At 43.3% G+C, this 12,048-nt stretch overlaps 1 protein-coding gene across 3 annotated transcripts in view; it reads left to right on the top strand.

Annotated features, from left to right (window-relative positions):
• Positions 1-12,048, top strand: part of ift74 (intraflagellar transport 74) — an 89,928-nt gene that overhangs the window by 74,930 nt on the left and 2,950 nt on the right. For 2 of the 3 annotated variants that reach the window (XM_038804026.1, XM_038804025.1), the window contains exons 17-18: positions 716-841; positions 9,930-9,990. In XM_038804026.1, coding sequence (XP_038659954.1) covers positions 716-841; positions 9,930-9,990 — 187 coding nt within the window. Of the gene's footprint in view, positions 1-715; positions 842-9,929; positions 10,033-11,233; positions 11,257-12,048 lie in introns of those variants that run through there. The other variant, XM_038804027.1, reaches the window with a different exon arrangement.

The raw sequence follows: 12,048 nt of genomic DNA, 5'->3' as shown, positions 1-12,048 counted from the left end.
AATTCCCGTACCAGCCTCCCCGAACAGGTGCCGTAATGTGGCGACTAGGGGCTTTTCACAGTAACTTCATTGAAGCCTACTTGTGACAATAAGTGATTATTATTATTTTGTTTCATCACCTTGTTCTGTTAAATGATCAGCATTGAATGAATCCCCATCTTGTCTGACCCATCACCTGTTCGCAAGATAAGATTTCAAGCCCTGCTCTAAAATTATACATCCCCTTGAAAACTCTGGCCTAATCCTTGATTACAGCAGTACGGCAGCATAGTGGTTAGCACGGCCGCTTCACAGCTCCAGGGTCCCAGGTTCAATTCCTGGCTTGGGTCACTCTGTGCGGAGTCTGCACGTTCTCCCCGTGTCTGCATGGGTTTCCACCAGGTGCTCCGGTTTCCTCCCACAGTCCAAAGATGTGCAGGTTAGGTGGATTGGCCATGATAAATTGCCCTTAGTGTCCAAAAAAAGGGGGTTAGGTGGGGTTGCTGGGTTAGGGTAGGGGCTTGGGTGGGGTGCTCTTTCCGGGGGCCGGGGCAGACTCGATGGGCCGAGTGACCTCCTTCTGCACTGTAAGTTCTGTGATTCTGTAGAGTATTTTTCATCATGGCCATTCTGACAGGTATCTTTTTTTGCTTACGCTATGGAGTTCTGCTCTCAAATGTGTTATTGATTTACCCGGAATGATGAACACATGATTTTCGTTCCACTTGTTATCCAGAAACTTCAGGAGCAGAAGGTGACCCTGACGCAGCGCAGAAACATCTTTAAGAAAGTAATGCAGCAGGTTTCCAAGGAGTATGATACTCTGAAGATACAGCTACAGGAAAATGAGACTCATGCACAGGTGGGAATATTTTTTAAACGTCTCAGACTACGTAGCACCATGACTTACAGACGGTTTGTAAATCACTTTTCTGACTGGAAGAGTTTGCAGTTTAAGTTGCAAATCTGGTGATAATTATACATTTTAATTTGATTAAAGTTATGCCTTTTGGTAAAACAGAAACAAAACACTGGACATTCATTCCCGAACCTATAGCATCGGGCAGGGTACTCCACAGATTCACTGGGAACGCCCGCCCTTCGGCAGAGGTTCCCAGGTAAGGCTTGCGCGATAATTGCCTGGAAAATTCTGTCTTCCTTTGGACAATTGGTCCTGCACTGGAAACCATCTGAAAAAGCGATTTTAAACCACAAACTTGATGTTTCCTTCTGCGAACTGTTGTACTGACCCCCCCCCCCCCAAAGATCTTGGAAGGCCAGGTGAAATAGGATCACCTGGATTTCCAAGCAAGCAATCTGACTCAATTGTCACTCCATTGGAAGTTACGGAGAATTTCAGTCAACAGATCATTTTCACTACACTTGTGGCTCTCGGACTTCTCTGGCAATATTGCCACACTCCTCAGAACATCAATGCAAATATTTTTTCCACTAAACAGTGTCAGCAATCTAAAGGGAAGTAACCTTTCTCATTGCAGAAAATGTGTTTAGTTATGTACCATCTGAGATAATCTATTTAGTCAATTAAACACAGAACAGTTGCAGAAATCTGCTGACAAGTAGAAATGTGATGATCAAGCAGAGACTCCTTAGAGTTCGGAAGCCAAGGTTGAAAACCTCTGCATTGCATCAATCAGTTTATCCAAATAACTGTCATCTGAGAACTTGAAATGCAGAAGAATTTCAGACATATGTTTGAGTGCATTGTATTATTTTTCAGGGAATAACATTCAAATTAATTTGCCATCAGTTATATTAAAGGGATAACAGACAACGTCCCTGTCAGCTGCGCGAGTGTACGGCCATACAACAATCTGGAATGTGCTGCACAGCACGCCGAACACGCCTTGCGGAACTAACATTCCCTCTCTAAAGTGTGCAAGACCCCACTGCAATCTTGAATGTATCGCATGATGCAACAAACAGGCTGCATGCAACAAAGAAACATTACACGGTTTATTGCCATGTGGAGCAGTGTACCTTTTAAGAGTTACCTCATTCGATAATTGTATATTCGGCAGGCACTTGCAATAAGTCAATTTGTCAAATGTCCTATCTGCCCATCAGATTAAAACAGTTCACTTTGCTTGACTTGAATTACTTGCAAGACAACCCATAAAGAAACCATGCCTGTTATTGGCCTATTATGAAGGAACCCTTTACTTTGCTGAGCCATTAATCACAGCAGAGGATGAACAAGATAGCTAGCCACTCTCGGCACCCTTCTCTCCTAGTCAGCAAAACATTATCCTCTGTTCAGCCTTGACCAGCCTCGGTGTGCTTAGTTTCATTCTGTAATTGAAACCAGATGCTAGCTATGAAAGTACATTTATCCCCACACTGGTGGCTTGGAAGTACCTATATATCTTATCCTTAACTTTTTGGTTTCCCAGCGTCAACAAGGACATTTAAAAATGCATTTTAAGAGCACCTTTAAGGCATTTATTGTCTCCTACCGATTCCTATCATGTAACTTCAATGTGATGGCACTGTTGCAGCAGAGGCATACTTGCTTTTTGCAGCATCTTGTCTCTAGATCAGCCTTCAGCAAATGAAAATGAAATGAAAATCGCTTATTGTCACGAGTAGGCTTCAATGAAGTTACTGTGAAAAGCTCCTAGTCGCCACATTCCGGCGCCTGTCCGGGGAGGCTGGTACGGGAATCGAACCGTGCTGCTGGCCTGCTTGGTCTGCTTTAAAAGCCAGTGATTTAGCTGAGTGAGCTAAACCAGCCCCCTGGTGCAGCTTAGTAACATCATTGTTGCTGAAGCGGAAAGAGTGAAGCAGGTATCTTCAAACATTCCCCAGATAATTGGCTTAGCCTCGGTCAGCCAACTCAGCCTCAGGGCTGTCTGTGAATGGGCTCCAAGTGTCTGTTTTTGCTCCCTCCCTTGAAAGTTCTCTCCCTCTCTCCAAATCCAGGGCGACTGTTGGCAAGCCTAGTGAAATGGTCATGCTGTGCAGCGTGTGGGAGCTAAGGTTGACGACTTACTGCTGTTGCTGCAGTTGTCATCCAAAGTCCAGAATTACTGAAAAGTAGGAGCAAGGAGCCACAAAAGTGATTGCACTCACAGTAATGCAGGAGTTTCAGTCTGACAACTCCCAAACAGCAAGGCAAAATCCAAGTAACAAAAAGTGTACAACCTTGGCTTTAAGTATTGCATTTCTGCAGCTCCTGTGCACATTTTAAATGGGTGCTCAGAGATTGACAAGTTGCACCATGCAAGACCACAGGAAATTTGTCATTGGATCAAATCTGTTAATTTTGGAGCAGTAATGAGCCTCTCAGGTGTTTAAAGTATAACAGCTTGATGAAAACACATTCTCTTGCGTGCAATTCGAAATTCAGTTATTATTATTTTTATTATTAAGTGCATTCAGATCTACTTGCCCAATTCTGCGGTAATCTTGTCCTGTAACGGAAAAGCTGCTCCTGATGGCATCCGGAAATTAACCCTAAACTGGCCAGGATCCTGTTACTCTTGGCCATCATCAAAGCTTCTTTGCAGCCTTTGGCATTCTTAGCACACACAACTTGTGTGAAGATTTTATTCACACTAAAACTTTTGTGGAACTTCACACAACTGTCACAAAGCCTCTTAGATGCATGTCTGTTTAATGACAATAAGACGAGCTGCAAATTACGTAAGTGTGTCACTCTATGGATTCCTAAACTTACAACTTGAATATAGGTGACTGTCGGCAATGCTCCTTTGGCTTTGTACTGTTAAATTGAGCATCTACGTGATGCTTATGTAAAAAGGACATGAAGCTGGTATATGTGCTCTTTAATTGATCAGTAGCCTATTTGAAAATTAAATGAAATGAAAATCACTTATTGTCATAAGTAGGCTTCAAATGAAGTTACAGTGAAAAGCCCCTAGTCGCCACATTCCGGCGCCTGCTCAGGGAAGCTGATACGGAAATTGAACCCACGCTGCTGACCCGCCATGGTCTGCTTTAAAAGCCAGCTATTTAGCCCTGTTGACACATCTACAGACAGAACATTGGCTGAGGCCTGGAAGGTGCCAATGGCAGAATAGGATGGTGAAGCTGACCTTGACTGTCATTGGCTGTACCATTCATGTGATGCCAGCTGTAGGTGGATGAGCTCTTCAACTACCTGCTAACTGAAGCCCAGGTCTTGTTGCAACAGTTCTCTCTCCCCTTGACCATGAAGCTCTGCTAAACCTGCAATTATGATTGAGGGCACGATAGTGGACATGGACAGACAAGCTGTTTCTGATCATCTCCCTGGCCACCTTAGTATTTCTTCATCCTGTTGCCTCAAGATCCTGTCATGGCAGCCCTTGAAATAAGTGCTATACACCTTGCAACCAAACAGAGGGGTTTTTAAAAATGGCAGAACCTTTTGACGGTTCCCTTCCAGCTGCCAGTAACCTTAATGGTCTTCAACATTCTGCATGAGAATGAGCAAGGCTAATGGGGAACTAGTTGGGGGCTGGTTTAGCATAGTGGGCTAAACAGCTGGCTTGTAATGCAGAAGAAGGCCAGCAGTGCAGGTTCAATTCCTGTACCGGCCTCCCCGATCAGGTGCCGGAATGTGGCAACTAGGGGCTTTTCACAGTAACTTCATTGAAGCCTACTTGCGACAATAAGTGATTATTATTATGAAGCAATGGAAACTGAAATGTTTGTAAACCACTACCAGCCAAAATTCTGCTTTTAGTCTAATGTGTTTGCAAATCATTAGATTTATCTTCTGGAAATAAACATCAACATGATAACCCTTTGAGTTTCCTGTTAGCCTTCTGAATTATGAAGGGTGGCCTTTGTTAGTCCTGTTGCCTCATAATCTTCACACTGCAGCTTATGATTATTATAGATAATTGGTACTAACAGGAAGCTAGGCTGTAGAGCAAGGATATTTTGTGTGTGTCTGCACTCGTATATGTGCGTCAATGACAATAAGTAAGCCAATTCAGATAGTGCAAATGTTTCTCCATTTGTGGAAAGTAGTGACTGCCTCAACACCTTGCATGTATTTATTTAGATTGCCTTGGCACAAGCTGCCAAGTTTCACTGCGGTGTTAGCACCCATTAATAAAATCAGCGTTTTTTCTTGTCTTTAGTATATTAAGTTCTTGTTCACTGTTTATATTTGATTTAAAAAGCACAATATACTTTACAATGATGCCGAAACCGAGCTGTAGACCAGATCTATATGTATCTCATTAACTTGAATTAACAAGCTGCTGTGTGACTGTTTCCACTTTTTTTGTAAATAAAGGGGTGGTTGATTCCTGGATTTTCAAGTAAGCAAAAGAAAGTTTGTTAAATAACTTCCATTAGCCTTATTTCCCCTCTTTCACCCACTCGTCAGTCCCCAATGTTACTTATTATTATTTCCAGCCCATCACACTTATTAAAATTCCAACCTCCAGTCAGCATTGTCATTAAGGGCAGAACCTGTGTAAATTTCGGATTTTTAGTACCGCAGATTATACTCGCTGAGTTTTACTTACACAAAGATTAATAATTCATTCTAAAGCCATGGTTTATAATAACAGAATAAAAATCTGATGACTTTGCACTCTCTATGGGATTTGCTGACAGACTTCCCACAGTCTGCACTTAATTTTAAATCTATCTTCTAGGGTATGGTGTGTGAACGTCTTGTAGCCGCAGAGTCAGTGTAAAGTCTTAGTTAATTTTTCACTAAATCAGTCCTTGCCTAATCTTTCAAAGAATAACCCAAATCAACTTGCCATTTTGTTCCATGCGCACAAAAAAAGTAACATTCCGGGGAGCAGCATTAGGAATTATCTTGTAAATTTATGCATTTTGCATACTGAAAGCCTGCATATTTTAACAATTATATCTGTTATTTATCGAACACTTTTTAACAAAGTAAAACACCCCAAGAGACTTTGCTGGTGTGTTATCAAACAGACTTTGATACCGAATCAGATATGGGAATACTAGAGCACATGACCCAAAACTTGATCAAAGATGTGGGTTATGAGTATCATAAATCATAGAATTTACAGTGCTGCAGGAAGCCATTCGGCCCATTGAGTCTGCACCAGCCCTTAGAAAGAGCACCCTACTGAAGCCCACGTATCTACCCTAGCCCAGTAACCCCTACTTAACATTTTTTTGGACACTACGGGCAATTTAGCATGGCCAATCCACTTAACCTGCACATCTTTGGACCTGTGGGAGGAAACCGGAGCACTCGGAGGAAACCCACGCAGACACTGGGAGAACATGCAGACTCCACACAGACAGTGACCCAGCGGGAAATCGAACCTGGGACCCTGGAGCTGTGAAGCAACTGTGCTAACCACTATGCTATTGCACTGTCCACATAATTGAGGTGAATGAGGCTCAAGAGGTTGAGGCAATTCTAGAGCTTCCGCAATTGGTGGCCAGAAAAACAGCTACTAGCTCTGGTGTTGGCAGGCTGTGACTAATGTGCTAACTGGTGACCGGGTGGCACAGTGGTTAGCACTGCTGCTTCACAAGGGACCCAGCTTCAATTCCAGCCTTGGATGACTGTGGCGTTTACACTTTCCTCCCCTGTCTGTGGGTTTCCTCCCACAGCCCAAAGACGTGCAGGTTAGGTGGATTGGCCACAATAAATTGCTGAGTAGTGTCAAAAAATATGCAAATTGGGTGGGGTTACGGGGATTGGGCGGGGGAAGTGGGCCTGGGTGGGGTGCTCTTTCAGAGGGTCAATGCAGACCCGATAGACTGAATGGCCTCCTTCTGCACCGTAGGGATTCTATAGTTCCATGGGTGCCGCAAGGATCAATTTCTGGGGCCCCAGTCATGATTTGGATGTGGGGGCCAAATGTAATATTTCCAGGTTTGGGGGCGATACAAAGCAAGGCACGAATGTGCATTGTGAGGACCATGTAAAGTGGATTTTGACAGACAGACTTAGTGAGTGGGCAAAAACATGGCAGATGGAATATAATGTGGAAAAAGGTGAGGTAATCCACTTTGGTAGAAGGAACAGTTGTGCAGAATATTTCCTAAATGATAAGAAATCACTTCCGGGGTCCGTCTATTCCCATCCTATTCATGTATTTGTCAAGATGCCCCTTAAACGTCACTATCGTCCCTGCTTCCAACACCTCCTCCGGCAGCGAGTTCCAGGCACCCACTACCCTCTGTGTAAAAACAATTGCCTCATATATCTCCTCTAATATAGATTTCTAACTATCTCCATAACCCTCAACGTTATCGTTGGTAAGCGTATAAGTGTCTGATCAGCCATGATTGTACTGAATGGTGGAACAGGCTCAATGGGCTGAATGACCTCCTCCTGCTCCGATGTTACTCATGGACCTCTGAAAATCAGGAACACTGAAGGGGCCAGAATTGGTGGAGCAAAGAAATGAGAGGGTTGTCGGACTGGAGGAGATTAGAGATAGGGAGGAGCAAGATCCTGGAGGGATTTGAAAACCAGAATAAGAATTTTAAAATCAACATATTACTTAACAGAAAACCGATGATAATCTGGGCACAGGGCTTATAAATCAATAGGACCTTGTGAGTTAGGCACTGGAGTTTACTGTGTTTTGCCTCTCTGTCAGGGCTATTTGCTGCTCTTTTATCAGGTAAGTCCTTTGTTGTCTCATAAACATTGCATTGTTTCATTTACTTTAACATCCTGCTTGTTGAAATCAAAAGATCACAAAGGATTTATTTATTTTAGTGATTGAGTTCGGCCCTGGTTCCTTTTAGATCTGAAAAAAGTTTTATTTCATTACATAGGCTTATATTTTTAACACCGGGTTTCCAGCAGCTATACTATACCATTGTATTTGTGACATCAGTTCCTCATTGAATCGGTACTGTATTTTCAACAAGTTCTGTTTATAATGAGGTCTGGAAAATTATACCCCACAGTTAGCAGCAGTGCCATTGTTTTTTCTAAATTCTGTTGCTTAACAAGATGAAAGCGTCCTTTTTACTCCTCGATTAAATTGTAAAAGGAGACAACGCAAGGAGAGCACATCAAGAACAATGAAGTGTTTTCAGCTGACGTTTAATTGATGTTGGTATTTTGTTCAATGAATCTACACAAACTGTAGAGCACATCAAGAACAATGAAGTGTTTTCAGCTGAGAAAAAGAGGAAATGAAAACAATTCCCTCAAAGTGATTAGAAGCTTCACAGATCGAAGGATATGAGGGGGTTTAAAGCCTTGTGTTGTTGGTTTGGCTTTCCTTGAAGTAACAGCTGATGCTTTCTGGACATCTGTCTGAGGCAGCAGGTGTAAGGGACAGGCAACTCAAAATGCAATGATTTTGTCACTGTTTCTACCTGGACTGCTCTTTATCTTCCAGACGGGGTGACTGATGGGGGAGATCGCTGATACTTTAGGGCGGGGGGGGGGTCTCTGATAATCGGGAGAATTCTCTGCTATGGGGAAATTCTCTGTCTCTGATGGGGGGGGTGTTCTCTGTTACGCTGGGGGGGGGGTCCTCGTTTGCAGTGGGAGGGGGTTCTCTGTTACAATGGGGAGGGGTTTCCTCAGTTGCGGTGGGGGAGGTTTGTTACTCTGTTACGGTGGGGGGGGTTTTGTTACTCTGTTACGGTGGGGGGGGATTGTTACTCTGTTACGATGGGGGAGGTTTGTTACTCTGTTACAGTGGGGGGTGTTTGTTACTCTGTTACTGTGTGGGGAGTTTGTTACTGTTACGGTGGGGGGGTTTGTTACTCTGTTACGGTGGGTGGAGGTTTGTTACTCTTACTGTGGGAGGGATTGTTACTCTTACGGTGGGGGGGTTGTTACTCTGTTACGATGGGGGGGTTGTTACTCTGTTACGGTGGGGGGGGCTTGTTACTCTGTTACGGTGGGGTGGGGATTGTTACTCTGTTCCAGTGCGGGGGGGTTCTCTGTTACGGTGGGGGGGTTCTCTGTTACGAAGGGGGGTGTTTCTCTGTTACGGTGGGGGGGGGGATTTCTCTGTTACGGTGAGGGGGGATTTCTCTGTTACGCAGAGAGGGGGGTTTCTCTGTTACCATGGGGAGAGTTTCTCGGTTTCCGTAGGGGGTGGTTCTCTGTTACCATGGGGGGGGGGTTCTGTTATGGGGAGTCTGTTGGAGGTCTCTGGTGGAAGGTCTGGGGTGTGGGTTTGGCAAGACTTGTATTGTGGGGGGGGGAGCCCCTCCGATGGATTTTGGAGGCACCTACCTTAAATGCTTACCCCCTTAGCCTGCCGCATCAGGGCCAGGTTGGCAAATATTTGCACCAATCCACACCCACGTGGATCCCAGCTGAGAGGGCCAGAGCATGGAGGCATGGAGAATCCAGTGTCCAGCCCGTTAATAAGATGCTAAAGGGTCATTTTGACCCATTTGCATCCTTTTGCTGGTGTGGAAGACCAACCTCTGCTGCTGCCAGTAGGGAACCGCAGGCCGTTTTTCCCCCTGACACCGGATTCTCCACCACGTTGAGATCTTCGCTCCCAGCGACAGATAATTCCTCCCAAGATGCCTCCCCTGGCTGGTGAGTTTAGAACAGGGGACACCATCTCAGAATATGGGGTAGGCCATTCACCGAGTTGAGGAGGAATTTCAGAATCTTTGGAATTCTCTACCCCAGAGGCTGTGGGAGCTGAATCATTGAGCATGTTCAAGACAGAAATTGATAAATTTCTAGATAATAATGACATCAAGGGATATGGAGATCGTGCAAGGAAAGAAAGTAGCATTACAGTAAATGATCAGACATGATCTAATTGAATGGTGGAGCAGGCTCAAGGGGCTGAATGGCCTACTCCTCCTTTGTTCCTTGCATACCATTTTACTGCACCCCAGTGGAAATGGAGAGCAAAAGGGTGTCAGGGAAACACTGCTGGATTACAGCAACAATAAGTTAAAACTTGAGCTCTGAAACTGTACATAAATGTTGGAACCTACCATGGTAACTCTTCGTATTTACTTTTCAGCTCATGAATCTGGAACGCAAATGGCAACACCATGAGCAGAACAACTTTGTTATGAAAGAATGTATCCTTTACCTTGTCTGCCAGTCATATTTTCAGTTTAGAAGTACGTAAATTTAATTCAGAAGTTTTTACTTGAGGTTGAAATATTGGCCAGGACACAGTAAGAATTGCCCTGTTCCTCATCGAATACTATCATAGCATCTTTCACATATACCTGATGTGATGGGCAGGAACTCAATTTGAACTCTCAAGGAAAAGGCAGCACCTCTGACAATGCAGCACTCCCTCCCCTCAGTGCTGTGCTGAAGTGTTAGCCTGAATGATGTAAACCTACAACCTTCTGACACACAGGCAGGAGTGCAATCCATGAATCAGGACCGGCATTGTTCTGACATAGCTCGTTTCTCTCCCATCCTAATTCTGTTGTACTATACCGCCTTACTTTAAATACCCCTGGTGTATTTGTTGCTACTACATTGAGAAATCATTTTGAAATACTTGTCACTGAAGAGGCCAGGTTGCGTTTGAAGCTGATTGCCAGCGCAAAAAGTATAGACTGATGACCCACAGGAGCAATCCGGTCTGGTTTCATATTTCATACTCAACAAAAAAGTTTTATTAAGCAAATATATCACTAAAAATCCTTCTTTACTGAAGTCCCAGTGGCTAGACAACATTTTCACAATTGTTTTCTAATATGAGTCTGCATATGGGAAAGTATTCATTACACTTTGCTCAACATTGCACATTGAAAGTCTCCAAAGGACACAGGAAAATTCTTCAAGTATCTTTGCCGAACAGGATTTTGGGAACCACCCTTTGTGAAGGGAAGGCATGCTGGCATCCCACTAACAACTAAGAGAAAACTGCAAATGAACAGCCAAAAATCACTAAAACGCCAGCCAGCTAGAAACAAACAAAATAAATCTAATGATTCAAATTGCCCCCAGGAATGTCAAACTGTTTTCAGTAGCTATTTTGGGTTTCCACTGATTAATTCTCTGTAGCCCAGAAAGTCACATTGGATTGAAAATTATAAAGCAAAAAAATCACGAGGTTCACAACTCTTTAAGTTGCACATTGCTATTTTTACTCCTGTAAGTGAAGCCAGTGTTTGTCTGATTGCAGCATTGCAGTATTGACAAAGAAGCAAGTTTTATAACATCCGCGCAGTTTGACATTTCAATTCGTTTTACTAGTTGTCCTTTTCAAAGCAGCTTGTTAAATGATAATTTATATTCTCCAGCTTACTCTCGATGCTCTATTTTTACTGCCAATAATCAATTGTGTAATTGTTTCCTCAGTCGCTTAGATTTTCCGGATTTAGCATTTCAGCTTTTATTTGTTCACTGGACCTATTTTTACATCCTCGGAATTTGGTTTGTTTCAGAGTGCCAATCTGAAACATTTGCTGCCTCATTAAATGTTTCTGATAATGAAAATTAAGCAAAAGGTAAAGATTAAACTTGTATCATTGAAGCAGGAAACATGTTTTGATCCAAAAAGCGGTCATGTGATTGATGAGTATGAAAGCTGTGATTTGCAGGCAGATTTGATAGAATGATCAGGTGGACAGAAAAGTGGATGTCAATGCAGAGAAGTGTGCAATAATGTTTTTGGGAATGGCTATTGTGGCAAGGGAATACACAATATTCTGGGCTGTGGAGAGGAACAGAGGAACCTTCGAGTTCTTATCCAGAAATCAGTAAGGGAATCAAGAATTATGGGGATAAGGCAGGAAAGTGGCGTAGGGCAGTGTTTTTGAAACTTTATTTCCTGGGGCCCACTTTTACCAACCGGTCGACCTTCACGACCCACGCCGGCTGACCTTCGCAACTCTATTACTGCTTACCTTAAATTCAATAGGTAATCCTGCTTTGTCCTCACGATTTCACTTGCTTTGTCATTCATTGTTACATTAATGCTCAGGGCTTCAGCTGACGATCTAAATTCTTGTTGTTTCCATTTAATAAAATCAAGAGATTTGTCCTCAAACTCACCAAATGTCTTTGAAGTTTTGAGGGTTCTAAACTTTCATTTGTCAGTACTTCCTTGAATATAACACACATGGGCTTTGCATCCTGATTTGCATTGGCACAATTAATAAAACCATACCTCA

This window comes from Scyliorhinus canicula, chromosome 8 (assembly GCF_902713615.1).
Source record: "Scyliorhinus canicula chromosome 8, sScyCan1.1, whole genome shotgun sequence".
NCBI classification, from domain to species: domain Eukaryota; kingdom Metazoa; phylum Chordata; class Chondrichthyes; order Carcharhiniformes; family Scyliorhinidae; genus Scyliorhinus; species Scyliorhinus canicula.
This window is presented reverse-complemented; position numbering and strand designations above follow the sequence as displayed.